Consider the following 20,493-nt stretch of genomic DNA (forward strand, 5'->3'; position numbering starts at 1 on the left):
TAAAGTATAGGTTTTTTTTTTCACTTCGGTTGTTATATACATCAAAACCATCCAAGACCATTAAACTAGAGTACCACTTCTTGGCTTTTAGCTAATCACAAGTGCACATCCAATTCGAAGGTTGAACAAACATAAAATGGATAACTCCACACTGAACAGAGATTCTTTAAAATGCAGTTTGAAATCCTTGAAACCATCACTCCATTTGTGAAGACCATCAGGGTTGGATTTTTCCTAGTGAAGGGACTCAAACAATTGCAGTGTCTGTTAATAATTTATCACGATTAAACTCCATTTTAATCAAAAACCATACATCAATAAAATAAGCAACATTTTCAATTCAAACGTCCTTTTTGTTGGTAAATTATTGAATAAATTTAGATATGAGCTCAAAAATAATTATATTTACTGTTTTTAATCTACTATTTAGGTTCTTAAACTATTCAACTGGTATAAAGTGCTATTATATCCATTCAGGTGTCCAGTGTTTCAGGAACCCCTGATCATTTGAACTTATTTGATAAAATTCTTCCTTCGAAATGAGGACTATGGACCCTGAGATTAGCAGTGAGGATGTCTGTGCTGCTGCAACATGTTTAGCAGTGAGATGCATGTTTAGCATCTGTGCAACTTATCAGTGCTGTTGTGTATACCGAAAAGTTCCACACAACAACAATATTTTTCAAAGTTCCATCAGCCTGTTGAAGCAAAGATGAACCCCCAGTGGTCCAAGAGAAGCAGGTTTCTTGTCCTTTGCTGTTGCTTGTGTTTTAAATTTACAGGCATACTAGAAACACAATGCAAAGTTCTGGCTCTGGATTTTTGCATGTAAAAGAAATATGTGATATATTACACTAAAACTTTTAATGTTTTAAATAACCCTAAATATAGCCAAACTTTAATGCATTTCAACTGTTCCTTGCAGTCATGGTGCTCAGGGGATCCAGTTTGTTTGTTTGGATGGATGGATGGATGGATGGATGGATGGATGGATGGATGGATGGATGGATGGATGGATGGATGGATGGATGGATGGATGGATGCTCTGAAGGTTCTGTCATTTCAGCAGGTAATTTCAAATACTCTGCATGCTGTAAATCATGTTCCTGAAATAAGCTGACTCAAAGCTTACAATCTGAAAATCCAGTTGCTCAACAGAGCAGGATATTTTTTTAAGGCTCTCCAAAACATAAGGTAGAAATGCTTCCATTGAACATCAAACACATACTGGATGAAGAGGTTTGTAGGCTGCATATAAATCTTTATTTCATGAATAAGTGGAGAGATGCAACCTGATGGTTGTCATAAACAGTGAATGCAGGTAATGAAGTTCCCCCTGATATATTTTTAAAGGATTAGAAACTTAAATGTAGGCTGAGCTCCTACATTTTCAAAGGGGGGGAAACATTCAAAGGGGAAACCACTCTCAAATAGGGGTTTGACCTCTGGACCTTCAAGGCAATCCAATCTGAAAAAAATGTGAGAAATCTGAAGGAATCAAGAAGTAGACCACAACCAAACAGAACTCTGGATAAAATGCCAGTTGCTGAAGATGAAAATCCTCCTCCAACCCTCCAGCGCTGATATGGCTCAAGTTTCTCCCTTTCTCAGAGCCCCCCCTTCCCTCAGACCCAGACATGCTCTGCAATTATGGAAGGAGGGACCTGCTGTTTTTTCCCTCTGTCTTTCTTTTTTTCCTTTGAAGGAGGTGTCTTTTCTTGTCTTCCCTAAACGTGAGCAGCAGCAGGGTAATGAGGGTGCGTCCCCCCATGGTCGGTCCAGACCCAGTACCTCCCAGTTCTTTGGGCTCCCATATAAAAGCTCTGCTGGAAAATGAGTGCAGGCAGTAGGGAGTTTTCTGCTGGGGTCAGGAGGACTTTGGACAGACGCACGGATCCTACCCCAAACACCCCTGTATGAGTGGAGTGTAGCAGAAAGAGAAAACATCCCCAACTTTTTTTCCTCTCTTGCCTCAAAGAGTCTACATGTCTGGTGGCATCTAGACATGTTCAGCTTTGTGGATTTGCGGCTGGTGCTGCTGCTCGGCGCCACAGTGCTCCTGGCCAGGGCGCAGGGCGAGGACGACCGTAAGTTTCATCAGTTTGTCGGAGGTTCTCAACGCTTTTCTCCCTTTTTTTAAAAAAAGGATGGATTTTGTCTTCATGACTGGACAGCTGCTGAGATCTTAGGAAGAGAAGAGGAGAAAACGAAATGATTTAGACATTAGATCATTGAAAGTTTGTTGTCTTCTGAGACAGACAGAACAGGGTGTACGTAATCCATTGGGCATCCCAGGAAGGCCTCCCTCTCTCCTTCTCTTTGTTCTAGTGTAGCACTCTCTTCCCCTCCATTTTCCCAGCATGCATACAGAGCAAGTTGCTGCAAGTTTTTTGCAGACTTTTCTCCAGGCCATGCTTTTTAAAGAAGAAACCCCATCACACAGATGACATGTACAGGGCCTTCAAAATTGAATATTTATAAGACACAAATAATGTTTTTTAATTTCTCTCCTTTGACCAGCTTTAAATTTGCTGATCAATTTCCATTAGATGTGTCAGAGATGTGAAATCTGTCAGAGGCCTGACTGATGTGGCAGTGTTAGTCACAGCCTGAGGCCAGCTTTTAAGTCAGACAGGTGAACTGCAGCCCACATAATGAGAATATTCCCAAAGAAAAATCAGTAGGTGAGAAACAGGTTTAGTCTTGCCTGACTAGATATAAACATCTTCCATCTGCAAAAATCTACAGCTGTTTGGTACTGAAAAGGCATCATGGAGGACTGTAAGAAATCGAATCTTCTGACAAGACAAAGAAAACCAAATCAGCTCTGGGGACCACAGCTATGGAGTTGATATTCAGTTTTTCCAGATGTTCCTTTTAACTGGACAGGATTCAGCAGTCTTTTTTGAAGCAGATGTACTTTGACACTAAGAGCGATCTCACAGCGACATCCAGAGGCTCCTCTCTGTGACTGCAGTAACATCTGGCTGCCACGTCCACCCCTCTCTCACACCCGCCTCCTCGTTTTCTTCACTTTCTTTCCACTCTTTTTTTGTCTGCTTTCCTTTAATTGCAAACACATGTGCAGAGTTTCCAGCAGCTGCTGCCAAACCAGAAGTCTACAGCACTGCTGCTTTTCTCCCTCTGAGCTCAGAACTTTGGCACGGCACAAGATTTATATTCAGTCAGAAAGTGCATTCAGGGTTAACATTATGCTATGAAGTCAGAGTCTCGTCACTATGATAGGACGCTAACTTGCTTTTCAGTGGAGATAAAAATTTAAATTCTATTGAAGGTTTTTAATTTTTGCTCTGCATCTGCAGGCAGACTGTGTCCTCTCAGTCACCCCAACCCCGGTCTGTTTCAGTTCCACACAGGGCCGCTGCTAAGCATTGAATTTATACAAAATAACAATATATATTTTTGCTAATATTAGAAATATTTACATAAAATGATAGAGAAAACTAAGGCATTGACAGCTCAGATGCCCCTTTATATACAAATTCATGTAATTCTAATGGAATCTAGACATGAAAATTAATCTCCAGAGTACTTAGTTTACATTTTGTATTTTAATGTAATTTTATATTCATTCACAATCATATTTTTTACTTTAAATTTTCTGTCTTGTTGCTCCCGCATATGCATGTCTATTTGACATCCCTCTCTCTCTCTGTTGCCCCCCTCAGGCACAGGTGCCAGCTGCACCCTTGAAGGTCAGGTGTTTGCGGACCGGGACGTGTGGAAACCAGAGCCATGTCAAATCTGTGTGTGTGACAGCGGAACTGTGTTGTGCGATGAGGTTCTATGCGACGAGCCAACTGACTGCCTCAACCCCATAGTCCCCCAGGGCGAGTGCTGCGCCATCTGCCCCAATGACGGTATTTCACTTTCATATCCTCTGGGTTACTTTTTCATAACTTTGATTCTATTATTTTCTGTATCATATCATTCCAGAAGTCATAAATATGAAAATACATTAAAAACAAACAAAGCACAAAACATGAAGAAAAAAAAAGGTGTACCTTTAACGCCCCGCTTATCTTTACATCTTTGCATTTTCTGCAACACATCCATCATTTATTTATTTATTTATTTTTTTTATTTCTTTTTCTATATGTTTGAAATTGTGTGTTTCTCCTTTTCAGGCTACCAGTCTGCTCAGGTTAAGGTAACTAAAAATGTCTTTACATTCAGAACTCGTTGGCATTTTAGTTATTTGTTTAGTCTATTAGACGCTATGAAAATCATTCTGTTGTGAACTGCTTTTATTGAACGAAAGTAAACTGGACTGAAGTGAGATGATTAGTAGGTGTACTAATAATAATGTGAACATTAATATTCATATCATTCTATTCATATTATTTGTACAGATCAATGATGTGTAGTACAATAGCAACCAGTACATGATTGTTAATGTGATTATATCAATACCTTTATCTTTACATTGAGACTATTTTTGATGTTTTTCCCTACAGGGGCCCAAGGGAGACTGTGGACCCAAGGGAGTGCGGGTATATTCACATTTTATTCTTCTGTGGATGTGCTTCCAGTTTAGCTACATTTTATTAGTGTGAATAAGTTCTAGCACTGTGGCCAGAGTCCTGTGTGTTTTTGCTGGAGTTAAACACAACAAAGCAGCAGAACTTTTTACATGTTTTGCCTTTTGATATTTTAAGTGGATGAGGAAGTAAGTTTCAAAAATGTGGGAGCATTTAGCAAGAGTAAACTTGGTGGTTGTAGCTTCTTTTTGTGATGTAAGAAGTGGTAAAATGTCATTACATTTATAACATGACTGCTAAAACATGAACTAAAAAGCTCTGAGTGCATTCTTACCACATGGAGCCAGCTTCCCTTGCTAGTAGAAAACAAATTACCTGCATGATGAAAACATTAGTAGTTGGGTTAACAAAAGTATCAGTACATGAGGTGTTTGTGTTTTTGTCAAGAAAAAGGCAAATTTTTAGTTTTATCTTTTTTTTAAGAATGCTAAGAATAAGAAGTTGCTTTTTGTTTCCAATTGTTACTTCATCAAAACTTATGTCATGCATCATAATAAAACATTATGACTTTTAAAACTATAAGGCAAATTGCATTAGTCCATTTTATTCAATTTGATGCAGCTAACAACCCAACTGGCTTTATGCTGGCTAAGCAGCTAGTCATGCTGGGTCTGAAGGAAGCTTAATCTGAATTAGCATAATGTATAATCTAAAACATCTTCAAATATTTTGCTGAAGTTGTCATTCATTACTCTTTGATGTGGATCAGTAATAGATTATATGCAACACACTTCTTAAGTGGAAATTTAGAATTCTCATGCAGTCAGCGTATCCACTTCCTGTATGCTGATGTCACATTGACCACAGCTTATCTTCTTGTGTCCGGTTTTACGGTCATTAGTGTTGAGAAGTCCAATTTTAGGAGGTTATCTGTGATTATAAAGGACAAGAGATTACACAGTATAATCTAATATCCAATACTAAACAGTATTTCCAATAAGGAACCTTCAGGTAACTGTGCTTGTTTTTGTAATGATGGCATTTAGATGACACACATGCTCCGATGTTTGACATTTCCCTAACTTTTTTAGGGTCCTCCTGGTCCCTCTGGTAGAGATGGCCTGGACGGCCAGCCTGGTCTGCCAGGACCTCCCGGCCCTCCTGGACCCCCTGGCCTTGGTGGAGTAAGTTGTTATTTTTTCATGAAAATTTCTGTATTTGGCTAGGTTTGGGTTCAGGTTGTAAAGAGCCAATCAGGGTTTGAGGAACAAGCCCACATTAAATGTTTGAGTGAACCTGCTGATATCAGAAAATATTAATTCCTAATTTGTTTTTACCACAACAAAAATGACATCATCTTAACATACAATTGAGCTTGATGCCATGTTTTCAAAAGGTCTGGTATTCTTGTGAGAAACATTTAAGAAAGCCTAAAATTGCAGAAAATATAATTTTCCTGGTAAAAGTTGGGCATATTTTCAGCTTTGTGGTCTATCATAAAATCAGCTTGCACATAAAATTAAACTAATGAAATTTGCAGACTCAAATCTCATTAGTGTTGATCTTGGGTCAAAAGGTTGGATGATGCACCTGTGAGAAGGTAGCTGGCCAGGAAAGGATGAGAAGATACTTGAATGCTATTTTTACAACCATTATTATTATTATTATTATTGTTATTGTTGTTGTTGTTGTTGTCATTATTATTATTATTATTAGTTTACATTAATAATTACTTATTTAAAAATTTTACACACTACAGTAACAAGTTCGCTCTGAATGTTTTACGAAAGCATAAAAAAAGCATGGAAGCACAAAGAAGATAATACAAATAAACAGCAATCTGTGAATTGCTTCATCAGTTTCACAATCTGACTAAGTTAAAATTTGATCCTCAATGGCCATATCAAGTGAACAAACCTTTGAATTTCATGGAAAATTCTGAGATCATGTCCTACAGCTAATATAACATTTCTGCATCATGCTAATTCCCCTAGAAAATGTATTGGTACACATTACTTGTTTGGAGCCAATTTTTAACTTTGCATTTGCTTCACACAGTTGATGAGTTTTGCAAAAATATATTTTATGTATATGGAAATGTATATGGAAAATTCTTTTTATGTAAACTTAAAAATAATTTTCCACTTGATTTTTGTCTGTTAATTTTTGACATACTTAACATCTGATACCTTCTACCATATTCATTTTTATTAACCTCCAACATTCTTTTAATATAAAAATCTTACTGAGCTAAGCTAATGGCTATGGCTAATGCCTGATCTTGTTTGAAAAGTAAAGTTAACAGATGGACACCCAATGATGACTAACTAAGGCTGGACTAACCTGTTGTCCAGGTTTATATGATTTTTACATTTAGCTGTTATGAAATAACAGTACAAAAAAAATATATATATTTTTTTTAAACTAAAGCTTGCATATCACAGGAAGTGAATCTCACCAAAGGGTTACATTAAGGGCAGGTGTTGGTATTGTTTTAATGCTCTATGAAAGTTCCTGTTAAACATAACCTTGCTCAATGTATGTAATACGTGATTGCTTGATAAAAGTCTCTTGAAGGACATGTCTGTATTCTTTTTGTGCTTCAGAACTTCTCCCCTCAGATGTCTGGTGGTTATGATGAGAAATCCCCTGCTATGCCTGTGCCTGGACCAATGGTAGGGCATGTTCACCCTTGTACATGTCTATTATTTTCCTGTAATTTAAGATGGTGCAGTTTCTGACTTCTGCCCATGTTTGACTAACAGGGCCCCATGGGACCCCGTGGACCTACTGGACCTCCAGGTCAAAGTGTAAGTGGATCATTTCCTTCCTTCCAGTGACATGATCATAATGTTAACACCAATTGCCTGACTGCATTGAGCTGTTACTAAATTTAACAACTTGTCCCATAAAACACATGTATCTAGTCTCAGTTTAATCTTAATGTTAAACTGGGGTTAGGGCTAACCTGGACATTTTTGAATTTTAATATATGTTCTTAAGCATACTATAATACTCAGTAGACAGTTTCCTGATTATACTTGTTAGGTATTTCACTTAAAGGATTCTATAATAATAATTGATTCAGTTTAACCCTTGAATTATTTGGGTTGTCAGATTAAATGTTTTAACTTCACCAGAATTATGGTCAGTTTGAAGCCGAATATTTAATCTGTCATTTTAAGCTTATGGATCACTTTCTGACAGCAATTCAAGAAACCCATAACAAGAACACATGGCTATGGTGTCAGAGCAGCTGAAGTTATTCAGGATTATTTTGTTACACAAGAAGTGTATTTTTTTAATAACCTGTAGAATTCAGATTCAGAATCAAAGAAAAAATTGTCAGTTCATTTGTGATGATGTTTAAGGTTCTGTCTCCTTCTACAGGGACCTCCAGGACCCAATGGCCATCCTGGTGAGCCTGGAGAGGCTGGAGCCCCTGTGAGTGTTGAAAATACACACACCTTTTCACCTAACTCGTCTACAGCCCACATAACTCTCTTTGTCTTTTAATCAGGGCCCCATGGGGCCACGCGGACCTGCAGGACCTCCAGGAAAGAACGGAGAGGATGTAAGTGGTCAGCTTGTATTTTTCAGTTCCTGAGGAAGCATCACTTTGAATCAAAGTGCAGTGAATAAAGTGGATTTGTAATTATATCTTAATTTTGTATGTCATCAGGGTGAGGCTGGCAAACCTGGTCGTGCTGGTGAGCGGGGACCTTCTGGTCCACAGGTACTTCACTGATCAAACATGTTTTTGAGTAAACGTGTAAATAAAACAGTGGACAGGGACAGTTTAAGTTAAACAGCAGAGTTGAACTTAAACTGTCTCTCTTCTTCTTTACTTTTTTTCCCCCAGGGTGCTCGTGGTTTTCCAGGAACCCCTGGACTTCCTGGAATCAAGGGTCACAGAGTGAGCTAAAGCCATTTTGTATCATCCCATTCATCCAAAGCTGAGAAGATCTCATGAAGAGGAACTTCATCTTTATGTTTCTCTCTTGGCCTTCAGGGATTCAGCGGTCTGGATGGTGCTAAAGGAGACACTGGCCCTGCTGGACCCAAGGTGACTAAATGTTTCCACTATGTCATTCTTTCGCTTGATGTCCAAAGTTTCATTTCAATAAACGTTAACATGAATTGTAGCAATGCATGGGTAGCTTAAGTGGGAAACACACTAGAGTGATTACTGGAGATGCACAGATAGAAACATTTTGGCGAGTTATCATACGTGACATTAATGTTGCTGTCATAATTGTGATAATGTTTATCAACATATTTCCCTTTGACACAAGGAACTGACCACGATGTGCTGCAGTACTATCACTGTCTCATGCCCAAACAAATACATGGCCAACCCCTCCAAAACACGAACAGAAACAATAAGATAGACATAAATCCTGCATGTTAATATCAGCCAAGTTTTACTTATGAGACTGATTCCAGTATGTTAAAAATGACCTAAACCAATGTTAAAGAGGCAGTATTATGTAAAATATACTTTTTGGGGCTTTACATCATGTTTTTATGTTATTCCCTCATCAAAGATATACCCAAAGCGTTGCTTTATTCTTTCATCGGTGTTTGAGAAATCTTTTAATCTCCCGTGGCAACCATTCAGCTGTGCAAATCACCAGGGGGAACTGAGGGACAACTCCTTCTGTTTTCGAGGTGCTACTCTTCCTTGGAGCTTCTGCCTCACCAGCGACTTCCCCACTCAGCTCCTTCAGACTAACCAGCAGCAATTAGCAAACACCTTGTGAAGCTTCACATCTGCCATTATATGAGCTACTTCTCAGTGCAATGCTGATAAAAACATTGTGAAAGGGTTAACAGAGGAGCCATGTTGTGATGACTTCCTGAAGGCGGATTTTCAGAAAGAGCAGGAATTTTTCAAGAGAAGGAGATCCAGTAACAAGGCATTAAAATACATTAAAAGTCAAATTTCTTTTAAATGATATTTGGTAGCATTTTATAACAACTGGAGGTATCATAGCTACTTAATTAGGCTATAAGATGCCACTATGTGGCTGGAAAATACATCATACTGCCGGTTTAATGTCAATATATCAGATCCTTTGGGCATAAAATAAATAGAATTTGACAGGAATTAAATATCCAGAAATTGGTGCCCCTAACGCAGATACTGTGTAAACATTTGGCACCCTGTGATGCTCCTCTCCTCCTGCTTTGCACCGCTGCATCAGAGCGGTGCTTCACGCTGTGCCTCTCAGAGCACAGGAAGAATCCCGATATGACTTTTCTGTTGTCAACAAAACAACATAGCGAAGCATCATTTTACATGCAGCTATTTATGACTGAAGTAACACTAACTAAAAAACACAAACAATGAAAAATACAAATGCATGATTATGATGAGAAATCCCCAGCTATGCCTGTGCCTGGACCAATGGTAGAACACGTTTTGTCTGTTGCATCCTGTTTTGCATCATGCTTCATTTGGTCACTTGGTGTATTTTCATGTTCACGAAAAGTTCTTTGGAAATCACCAAAGATCCAGAAGGGACAAACAATATGTTTGTTATATCTGAGTAAAAAAAAAAAAAAAAAAAGTACAAATGACCCTACAAACATATGACTTTTCAAACATCTTTTTTTCCATAACAATTTGGTCAGTCTTTGTCTTTTGGTACCAGCAAATGAAAATGTTGAACATTAAACTTGCAGTGAGATGTCCTCTCCACATCTCGCTGCAGCCACTTTGGGCTCACACTTTTATTATAATATTATTATAATAATATAATATTATTATAATATTATATTATTGGGCCTAATAATTTACCTTTCTAGTTTTTGCATTTTTATATCCATCCATCCATTATGTTACACTTACCCCTGGTGGAGTTGTGAGAGCTGCTGGTGCCTATCTTCAGAAGTCAACGGGTGAAAGGCGGGGTAAACCCTGAATAGGTCAACAGTCATGTTTTTATAAGGAATGTAAAATAATCTTTACATTCTGTAAACTTTGGTTCTTAGCTACGTTGACAATACATGGTCATATTGTGGACCTTCTTTATCTGAAAATTTAATGTTTGCAGAATCACAACTTTCAGGCACCATCTTTAAAGATGTTATTCAACATATGTGCCAAGAAAGACAAACTGAAATTTGGCTCAATGTGACTAAGGACTAAGTTTACTAACAGATGATTCACTAATTGTTCAAATCAGAAGAAGAGATTAAAGAATCCAACAGGCAGGTTATGTTAGCAGCCATTAGCTGTAGCACTGCTTAACTTGCACACTCATTTGTGATACTTACATTATTTGCCATATTGTTTTAGCATTAAGATTGATTGTTCTGTTGAAGTCATTTCACATTCTCCCCTGTCTGTCTGTTTCCTCATGTTAGGGAGAGGCTGGAGCGCCTGGTGAGAATGGAACTCCCGGTGCTATGGCAAGTGAAAAAAACTTTATGCTAATTCTACCTGGACTTCACCTTAACCTTTTACTGACTGCAATTAAATGCATGTTGAATTGTATTCCTTTAGGGGCCTCGTGGTCTGCCTGGTGAGAGGGGTCGCGCTGGTCCTTCTGGAGCTGCTGTAAGTCCATGCATAGAGTGTGCACTCTAAGCTATCATTTGCTGAGTCATATACAAACCAATTATGTCTGTCTGTTCGTCTGACTCCTGCAGGGAGCCCGTGGTAACGATGGTGCTGCTGGTGCTGCTGGACCTCCGGTATGTCTTTGATTCTCTTATAGTTGAGTTGAAGTACTTTTTTTTTAACGACTACGTTCTGAAAATAATATTGAACCACACTAGTGAAAATGTACTATTTACATTATTACAGCTACATATTCTGTATTTGCAAACACAATATAATGCAGGCATTCTATGCTGATTTCTGCATGCTTCAACAGGAATCCAGAAGGGACAAACTTATTTTTCAAGCACGTTTGTCCCTTCAAATGATTTGCTATAATTTGAAGTTAATTGGGGGAGGGGCATTGGACTAATTTCAATGTGCATTTCTGACCACAAGATGACATTACATTCTGCACACTGGACCTTTAATGCTTATATCTTACTATGTTGAGTAAATCTACCAAATTAGAGGAGCTTTATTTTGTGATCTATGGTTACAGAAAAATGAAAGGAAGACTTTATTTTTGTCTGAATTTCCATTTGTTTGCTTTCAGGGTCCCACTGGCCCTGCTGGACCTCCGGGATTCCCAGGTGGCCCCGGACCCAAGGTAAAAAACAAAAAAAGAAAGAAAGAAAAATCACTGTTTCACACTCGTAATAACAGTTTAGTGTTTCATTTGGGAGTCTACCTAATTAAGCATATTTATGTTAATGTTTTAGGTTTCAACCAAAGCTTTCAAGTCCAACTAAGTCTTTGTTTTGGTTTTCTGTCTCCCAGGGTGATGTTGGAGCACAGGGAGCACGTGGACCTGAGGGCCCTGCTGGAGCTCGTGGAGAACCTGGAAACCCCGGACCCGCTGGCCCAGCTGGACCTTCTGTAAGTTTGAAGCTTTAACTTTACAACAGAGGTTTAAAAATTAATCATCAAAATGCTTTAAACAGTACAAATTAATTCAGGCAAAATAAAACTTCTGGTGCTTGTTTAAAACAAAATTACAAAAAAAGTTCCTTTTAATGTAATTTATCTTATTCTAACTATAGTTTTAAAAGGATTTGTTATTTTTCCTCCTCAGGGAAACCCTGGAGCTGATGGAGCCCCTGGTGCTAAAGGAGGCCCTGTAAGTGTTTTTTTAAAAGCAAAAACTTTGTATATGTATATGCTTTTTTTTTTTTTTTTTTTTCATTTTTCAAGGGCACTTAAAAAGCCCCCTTAGCTTTACTGTTTTACCAAAAGCTTCAGTCAAGTTGAAAAAACCAGACGTGAAGATGTGACTGTGTTTTGTGGCTGTGTGCTGCCCCCTGCAGGGTGCCCCTGGTGTTGCTGGAGCTCCTGGTTTCCCTGGACCACGTGGACCTCCAGGACCACAGGGTGCAGCTGGTGCTCCTGGACCCAAGGGTAATACTGTAAGTACAGCTCTAAATAAACAAAACAAATTAAATATATTTATGTGCCTATTAAAATAAATAATTATATTCTTACTTTGTATTGACATTAATTTGTGTTTGTGTTTGAAATGTAAACACAGGGAAACAACAATCAAAGAAATACTTCTAATAAACACCCTGATTTGTTGTTCCTTTCTAAAAGTCCTTCATATTTGAATGTGTCTTTCAGGGTGATGTTGGTGCCCCAGGATTCAAGGGAGAGCCTGGTGCAAAGGGAGAGGCTGTAAGTTCACCCAGATATCCACAGAGTAGCATTTTTGACTTGTACTTCATGTACTTATCCTCTGATTCTAATTAATTTGTGTTTTTTGTTTTTCACAGGGTGCTACAGGTGTTCAGGGACCCCCAGGACCTCCTGGTGAGGAGGGCAAAAGAGGAGCCAGAGGAGAACCTGGTGCTGCAGGTGCCCGTGGAGCCCCTGGAGAGCGTGTATGCATTTCTTCTAAATATTTGTTATTTTAACAACAATTTTAAGATGAGTTTGGAATATGTCAAATAGGAGAATAGGGTGACCTGTTTTAGAAAAAATTTGCCTCTGGTGATTACCTCCTAAATCAACAGATTTAGGAGGTAGGAGTTCGTCCTGTAACCTGTGGGTTGCCTGTTTGAATCTCCTCTCTAGCTGTCTCAGCTACAAAGTCACTTCCCCTGACTTGCTTGTGGTGCAAGTTTTTTTTTTTTTTACTGTTGGCTAATCAGTTATTAACGCAAGTCTACAATGAAATCATAACAGACTAAGTTTGTGTTTTAAATTCTCCCTGTAGGGCGGCCCTGGTGGTCGTGGTTTCCCTGGTTCTGATGGCCCTGCTGGACCCAAAGTAAGAAAACAATGAAAAACTCAACAAGAAACTGTTTTATATCTGAAATAATTCCAGGTAGCAATAACAAATTTTCTCTGCTTTATTCTTCCTTCTATCTACTATTCTAGGGTGCCCCAGGTGAGCGTGGTGCTCCTGGTCTTGTTGGACCTAAAGGTTCCACCGGTGAGCCTGGTCGTACCGGTGAGCCTGGTCTCCCTGGAGCTAAGGTACTGATAAGTCTCTGTGTAAGCATGACTGTACAAGTCTTTCACCACATTGTCATCTCATCTGATTTCCAACATTTGCTTTGTAGGGTATGACCGGCAGCCCTGGCAGCCCTGGACCTGACGGCAAAATGGGAGCTTCTGTAGGTTTATGTCCTGCACTGTTATTCTTATCAAACCAAAACCTACATCTTGTCCATAAAGTAAAGTTATTTCATCTCCACAGGGAGCCCCTGGACAAGATGGACGTCCTGGACCCCCTGGCCCTGTTGGAGCAAGAGGTCAGCCTGGAGTTATGGGATTTCCTGGACCAAAGGGAGCTGCTGTGAGTATGATCTAAAAAGAAAAAACGTATTGTTGTTACGCTCGTTGATATGGATTTTGAACTTCTGAGGACTGCTCCACTAATATATGTTCTCTTTGTTGTTTCTTTTATTTTTTTGTGATTAGGGTGAGGCTGGAAAGCCCGGTGAGAGAGGAGTCATGGGACCCACTGGCGCTGCTGTAAGAGGCCTATATTTTGCTCATTTTTTATTTTTAACAACACTTTCTGGTCAGTCAGAGAGGCTGTGTCTGTCCGTTTGAAAATCTGTCATCTTTGTCTTCAGGGAGCTGCTGGAAAGGATGGTGAAGTTGGTGCTCAAGGTCCTCCAGGCCCTGCCGTAAGTAACACACTTCTGCACAACTTTTTGCACCAACATCCAATTCTTCATGAATAAAAAATATATATATATATATATATATATATATATATATATATATATATATAAATTACAACAATGTATTTCTCTGCATCCCCAGGGTCCTGCTGGTGAGAGAGGAGAGGCAGGGCCTTCTGGTTCCCCTGGATTCCAGGGTCTTCCTGGACCTCAGGGAGCCGTTGGTGAGAGTGGCAAGCCTGGAGAGCAGGTGCACATTGATTTATGCATTAGCTTTAATACATTTTCCTAAGTGAAAGTGCTTCCTCCTCATTGCTATCTTTTTTGTCTAGGGTCTGCCTGGTGAGCCAGGAGCTGCAGGTCCTGCTGGAGCCAGAGTAAGCAGCTTTTACTCACTGTTGTTTCTTTAACCGATGATACACTCCTAGGAGAATCCTGTATTGGTGGGTGGAGGGAGGAGTGGGGGGAAGGGGTTTAAAACATCTTTAGAGATTTACACTGCTTTCTAAATAAAACTGTTTTATTAAAAGATTACTTTCACAAGGTAGCAATAGTTAGAACAGGCTATTATTCTACAAAAAGAGCCACACTATTTAATTTGGACACTTACCTAACTTTCTACAACCTTTCTTCTCAGGGCGACAGAGGATTCCCCGGTGAGCGTGGTGCCCCCGGCCCCATTGGCCCCGCTGGCACCCGTGGATCCCCTGGTTCTCCTGGTAATGATGGTGCTAAGGTATAGATTTGCAATCACTTAATAAATTTGAAAGTTTAAATAAAATCACGTTCAAGAAAATATCAGGCATTGTTGCTTCATTGTTGTTTATTACATTCCTCTTAAGGGAGAACCTGGAGCCCCTGGTGCTCCTGGAGCTGCTGGTCCTCCTGGACTGCAGGGAATGCCTGGTGAGCGCGGAGCTGCTGGCCTTCCAGGACTGAGAGGAGACAGAGTGAGTGATCACAACAGTATTTCTCCATGACTCCCAATATTTGCAATCGCATTTCATCATGCATATACATGTCCACCAGGCAGCATAGGCACCAGACTGGTCCTGACTGTGTAGTCCGATATGTCACAACTTCCAGTGCAGTTTGTGTTGTGAAATATTCCTTTGAAAACCAGTAATAAGTTCTCTTCAGTAGTTGAAGGTACAGTAGCTCTAAAGTAGCTTGGACCACATAGGCCAGCTTTTGTTTCCAAAGTGCATCAGACATCATTCACTGGTTCGCTGAAATTCCTTCCTTAGACCATGCTGACAGATACTGACCACTGAAACCCAAAATACAGTGGTGTGAAACAGTGTTTGCCCCTTCCTGATTTCTACTTTTTTGAACGTTTTACTAACTTCAATGTTTCATAATATCTAACCATTTTAAATATTAGTCAAAGATAACACAAGGAAAAAAATGCATGTTTATTCCTTTTGAAAGGAGATTTATCAGTATATGAGAACAACATCCAAACTGCTACGGACTTGTGTAAAATAGTATTTGCCCCTCTGTCAGCACATAATGCTGTTTATCATACCTGAGTTCACTTTCTCTAACCACACTCTGGACTGGTCACTGCCACACCTGTTCTTAATCCAGATGTCACTTAAATAGGACCTGATTGAAGAACACCAAAAGATCTTCAAAAGCTAGACATCATGCAGAGATCCAAAGACATTCAGAAACAAATGAGAAAGACAATATTTCAGATCTATAAGTCTGGAATGGGTTACAAAGACATTTACAAAGCTTTGGTGCTCCAGACAGACCCGTTATCCACACACTACCAGAACATCTTGATAATCCTGAGACTTTTGAGAAATCATTCTGTGGTCTGATTAGACAAAAGTTCAACTCTTTGGAAGGAGTGTGTTCCAATACATCTGGTGTAAAATAACACAGTAATTCAGAAAAAGATCATACCAACAGTATAACATGGTAGAGGTAGTGTGATGGTCTGGGACTGTGTTGATGCTTCAGGACCTGAAAGCAGCTTCCATTTATCACAGACTGTTGTCTACCAAAATATCCCGAAGGAGAATGTTCGAATGTCAACTTGGGTTCTGCAGCAGGACAATGATCCAAAACACTCGCAAAGGCTGAAAAAAAAAAACAGATAAAGACTTTGGAGCCTCATAATCAAAGTCCTGACCTTAAACTTACTTGTCTCCCATGCTGTGGTATGACGTTAAAAAGGTCATTCGTACTCAAACCCCCCATTGCGGCAGATTTAGAACAATTGTGCAAAGAAGAGTCGGCCAGAATTCCTCCACAGCTGGAAAAGACTCATGTCAAGTTATCATAAAAGCTTTCTATCAGTTGTTGCTGCTGAGGGTTGCCCAACCAGTTATTAGGTTTAGGGGGCGATCACTTGTTCACACAGGGCAACGTTGTGTTTGCTTCTGTCATCTTTGACTATTTTTTAAATTTCTTTAATGTTTTGAAACACTGAAGTTTGACAGACATCTAAAGAAAGAAACAAAGTCAGAAAGGGGCAAATACTTTCTCACACTGCTGTAGTTCTTGTTACACTCAAACAAATCTTTACATTTGTTCATTTTTCCTGCTTCTAACACATCAATTTTGAGGACACAAGGTTCACTTTCTGCTTAATAGATATGATTCATTAACTGATCCATTAACCTCAAAAGAGTTATGCTCTTCATCTGCTGGAGGTCATGATAGTTTGATTGGTGTTAATGCACTATTATAGAAATTGTTGTGATGTGATTTGCAGCAAACTCATATAAACCCGATAAACCCTTTTCATCCAATAATCCAGGGTGACCAAGGAGCTAAGGGTGCTGATGGTGCACCTGGTAAAGATGGGCCCCGTGGCTTGACTGGACCAATTGGACTTCCTGGACCAGCTGGTGCTCCTGGTGACAAGGGAGAGAATGGTGCCCCTGGGCTTGTCGGCCCTGCTGGAGCCCGCGGAGCCCCTGTTAGTAAAATCTGCTTGTCTCCCAAACTTGTCCCACTACTGACTGGATTCTCAAAACCTTGACTAATAATTCTTCGTCTGTAACAGGGTGAGCGCGGTGAAGCTGGACCACCTGGACCTGCTGGATTTGCTGGACCTCCTGTAAGTTTTTTGCACTGGCTGATTTAGTTTTCTTCTTTTTTTCCACTTTGTAAATTTGCACTAAGCTATTCTAAAAACCTTAGTATTTTTCAAATCACTGCCGTTCAATCTCAGGGTGCTGATGGACAGCCTGGTGCTAAGGGAGAGCCTGGAGATAATGGTGCTAAGGGAGATGCTGGACCTCCAGGCCCTGCCGGACCAACTGGTGCTCCCGGACCTCAGGTTTGAAGACGCATTCATTTGTGGTTTGTATTATTTATCTTCCAAAGACTCTTGCATTTTGATTGAGGTTGTGTTGTGTTTTCTTAGGGTCCTGTTGGAAACACTGGCCCTAAGGGAGCCCGTGGAGCAGCTGGACCTCCTGTAAGTCATTACTCTTGTCTTCTTCTGTAAATTACTTTTTAGCCTTGCATTACTTTAGTTGACTTGTTCAAGTGCACTGGTTTGATGCAGTCTTTGCTCATTTTACTTATGGTCCTTCTTCTTAGGGTGCTACAGGCTTCCCTGGAGCTGCTGGCAGAGTTGGCCCTCCAGGCCCTGCAGTAGGTTTTAACTTTTTTTTTTTTTACTTTGTGTTTCTGATAATGAAAAGTCCAGGTCTTCCAGAACCGTTACAATTGACCCCTATTCCCAATATGTAGGGAAACTCTGGACCCCCCGGACCTCCTGGACCATCTGGCAAGGAGGGACCCAAAGGAAACCGTGGTGAGACTGGACCTGCTGGTCGCCCTGGTGAGATTGGTGCTGCTGGACCCCCAGGAACTCCTGGAGAGAAGGGAAGCCCTGGTGCAGATGGTACTGCTGTAAGTAAGCTTCTCTGTAACAGGCTTTCAAAACAACCAAGATCACCTTCAGGTGAAAATGAATAACTCAATGTAACAACATCAAATCTCCACTATTTGCATTATTTATGCAGCTTAACATGGGCCATGTTTAGCTGCATAAATAATTTGTTCACTCTTGATGTTGCTTATTTCTAACCTATACCTCTATTTTTCTTTTTGCTTGACCTTCAGGGAGCTCCTGGTCTGCCTGGACCCCAAGGTATTGCTGGAGCACGTGGTATCGTTGGTATGCCTGGACAGAGAGGAGAGAGAGGTTTCTCTGGTCCCCCTGGGCCTGCAGTAAGTAGATTGATCTTGATTCTAAAATCCCCCCATCATAGACAATCAAACCATTTACCTTATCTTACAAAACTAAAATAATAAATCTAAGCATCTGTTTTTATGCAACTTCCAAAAGGCAGTTAAATACACCTTAATAACTACACGTGAATTGTTTAGTGACGTAAAAAGCTATGCGTTGGCAAAAGGTAACGTGTCTACATATTGTGTCTTCAACAGGGAGAAATTGGAAAGCCTGGACCTGCTGGCCCTGGTGGTGAGCGCGGGCCTCCTGGACCCATGGGACCCCCTGGTCTTGCTGGTGCCCCTGGAGAACCTGGACGTGAGGTGAGATGAAGGCCCCCGGTCACTGGAGTGTTCTGAGCCATTTTATGGTCTAGCACATGCATAAGTTTAGTGTTCTGCTGATAGTTGAGTTGCTTTGTTTGCATCATAGGGAAACCCTGGTAATGAAGGACCATCTGGACGCGATGGAGCCCCTGGACCCAAAGTAGGTTTATGATATGTGTTGAATGATTGAGCTGCACACAACAGTCATTGAGTTCATATCCAGTTATACGAGTCATAATTCAACTCCTGTCAATTTGGTTAATTCAGATTCAGCTACATAAATCCTAAATTAATCCTAATTACAGTAGGTTGAGATACAGTCAGTTTGTTATATAATGCTAGTCAGATAAAAACCAGAGAAATCCCACCTAATTGCATTAAGTCATTGACCTTGAACCTTTTTCTGAGCAAACTGCCTACCAGATTGCTTGACTGGTAAAACGAATCAAAATTAGACAGAACTGAAACCCCATTTTCAGACTTTGGGTCAGAAGTAATGGAACAACTTTCAAGTAGAGGATCTAGTTGCTGTAGAATGTTTGATAACTCCTGTCCTGAGTGGTTTCTTGGTTGGTAGAAAGAACCAGATTATCTGATTTTCTGTTTGTGTTGTAGGGAGACCGTGGAGAGAGTGGCGCTGCGGGAGCCCCTGGTGCCCCTGGACCCCCTGGTGCCCCTGGACCTGTTGGACCCGCTGGAAAGACTGGTGACCGTGGAGAGACTGTGAGTGAAAATTTGCGCCATGCTTATCAATTGGTTCAATTTTTTCATTTTAACGTGCATGAAGATGTGGCATGTCTTGACATTCGCCTCAAAGTTAAACGGAGGTTTCTGTGTTTCAGGGCTCTGCTGGCCCCGCTGGCCCCGCTGGCCCTGCTGGACCTCGTGGCCCTGCTGTAAGGAACAATTGCTCCAATAAGAAATTAAGTATGTAAGGACAAGCAAAAGTAAAATTAATTAATTATCTCCATCCATCTTTTCAGGGACCTGCTGGAGCTCGTGGAGACAAGGGAGAGACTGGAGAGGCTGGAGAAAGAGGCATGAAGGGACACAGAGGATTTACTGGCCAACAGGGACCTCCTGGACCTCCTGTATGTACATGTTTACTGATTTTTCTATGCTAAAATATATAATGTATAATCACAGAATCAACCTCTAAGTCACATTGTTTTCTATGAACTTCTAGGGAGCTTCTGGAGAGGCTGGACCTGCTGGTTCTTCTGGACCTGCTGGACCCAGAGTACGTTGTCATTCAACTATCAGCAGTTTATTACCATTATCCTTTTAATATTTGCTCAACTTATTTGTAGAATTATGTTTTCCTAATTATTCTGTGTACTTTTCGCAGGGTCCAGCTGGATCTGCTGGTGCTCCAGGTAAGGACGGTATGTCTGGTCTTCCTGGACCCACTGGACCTCCTGGACCTCGTGGACGTTCTGGAGAGATGGGACCTGCTGTAAGTCCCCCTATCAACTTATTTTCCTCCTTCCACTTACCAGTGGGCTGCACACTGCCACAGTTGGTAACACTGAAGGTCCTTGGTTCAAATCCTGGGTTCTTTCTGCATGGAGTTTGCATGTTCTCCCTGTGAATGCCGGGTTCTCTCCAGGTACTCCAGTTTCCTCCCACAGTCCAAAAACATGACTGTTAGGTTGATTAATCTCTCTAAATTCTCCTTAGGTGTGTGTGTGTGTGTGTGTGTGTGTGTGTGTGTGTGTGTGTG

The 20,493-nt window shown here is 40.4% G+C and overlaps 1 protein-coding gene across 4 annotated transcripts in view; it reads left to right on the forward strand.

Annotated features, from left to right (window-relative positions):
- The first annotated feature begins 1,637 nt into the window (after nt 1-1,637).
- Nucleotides 1,638-20,493, forward strand: part of LOC106941728 (collagen alpha-1(I) chain-like) — a 23,801-nt gene continuing 4,945 nt past the window's right edge. The window contains exons 1-45 of one of the 4 annotated variants that reach the window (XM_015024831.1): nt 1,638-2,075; nt 3,690-3,881; nt 4,149-4,171; nt 4,479-4,514; nt 5,594-5,686; nt 7,109-7,177; nt 7,268-7,312; nt 7,893-7,946; nt 8,023-8,076; nt 8,185-8,238; nt 8,365-8,418; nt 8,515-8,568; nt 10,875-10,919; nt 11,014-11,067; nt 11,160-11,204; nt 11,666-11,719; nt 11,890-11,988; nt 12,185-12,229; nt 12,417-12,515; nt 12,727-12,780; nt 12,879-12,986; nt 13,322-13,375; nt 13,486-13,584; nt 13,671-13,724; nt 13,808-13,906; nt 14,032-14,085; nt 14,190-14,243; nt 14,383-14,490; nt 14,573-14,617; nt 14,878-14,976; nt 15,083-15,190; nt 17,014-17,175; nt 17,263-17,316; nt 17,431-17,538; nt 17,626-17,679; nt 17,805-17,858; nt 17,958-18,119; nt 18,333-18,440; nt 18,660-18,767; nt 18,877-18,930; nt 19,386-19,493; nt 19,613-19,666; nt 19,754-19,861; nt 19,957-20,010; nt 20,119-20,226. In XM_015024831.1, the coding sequence (XP_014880317.1) occupies nt 2,006-2,075; nt 3,690-3,881; nt 4,149-4,171; nt 4,479-4,514; nt 5,594-5,686; nt 7,109-7,177; nt 7,268-7,312; nt 7,893-7,946; nt 8,023-8,076; nt 8,185-8,238; nt 8,365-8,418; nt 8,515-8,568; nt 10,875-10,919; nt 11,014-11,067; nt 11,160-11,204; nt 11,666-11,719; nt 11,890-11,988; nt 12,185-12,229; nt 12,417-12,515; nt 12,727-12,780; nt 12,879-12,986; nt 13,322-13,375; nt 13,486-13,584; nt 13,671-13,724; nt 13,808-13,906; nt 14,032-14,085; nt 14,190-14,243; nt 14,383-14,490; nt 14,573-14,617; nt 14,878-14,976; nt 15,083-15,190; nt 17,014-17,175; nt 17,263-17,316; nt 17,431-17,538; nt 17,626-17,679; nt 17,805-17,858; nt 17,958-18,119; nt 18,333-18,440; nt 18,660-18,767; nt 18,877-18,930; nt 19,386-19,493; nt 19,613-19,666; nt 19,754-19,861; nt 19,957-20,010; nt 20,119-20,226 (3,471 nt within the window). In that variant the 5' untranslated portion in view covers nt 1,638-2,005. Of the gene's footprint in view, nt 2,088-3,689; nt 3,882-4,148; nt 4,172-4,478; nt 4,515-5,593; nt 5,687-7,108; nt 7,178-7,267; nt 7,313-7,892; nt 7,947-8,022; nt 8,077-8,184; nt 8,239-8,364; nt 8,419-8,514; nt 8,569-10,874; nt 10,920-11,013; nt 11,068-11,159; nt 11,205-11,665; nt 11,720-11,889; nt 11,989-12,184; nt 12,230-12,416; nt 12,516-12,726; nt 12,781-12,878; nt 12,987-13,321; nt 13,376-13,485; nt 13,585-13,670; nt 13,725-13,807; nt 13,907-14,031; nt 14,086-14,189; nt 14,244-14,382; nt 14,491-14,572; nt 14,618-14,877; nt 14,977-15,082; nt 15,191-17,013; nt 17,176-17,262; nt 17,317-17,430; nt 17,539-17,625; nt 17,680-17,804; nt 17,859-17,957; nt 18,120-18,332; nt 18,441-18,659; nt 18,768-18,876; nt 18,931-19,385; nt 19,494-19,612; nt 19,667-19,753; nt 19,862-19,956; nt 20,011-20,118; nt 20,227-20,493 lie in introns of all 4 variants that reach the window. The other 3 variants (XM_015024829.1, XM_015024832.1, XM_015024833.1) reach the window with 3 other exon arrangements.

This window comes from Poecilia latipinna, unplaced genomic scaffold (genome assembly GCF_001443285.1).
Source record: "Poecilia latipinna isolate Pla-1442-1.1 unplaced genomic scaffold, P_latipinna-1.0 Scaffold3829, whole genome shotgun sequence".
NCBI classification, from domain to species: Eukaryota; Metazoa; Chordata; class Actinopteri; order Cyprinodontiformes; family Poeciliidae; genus Poecilia; species Poecilia latipinna.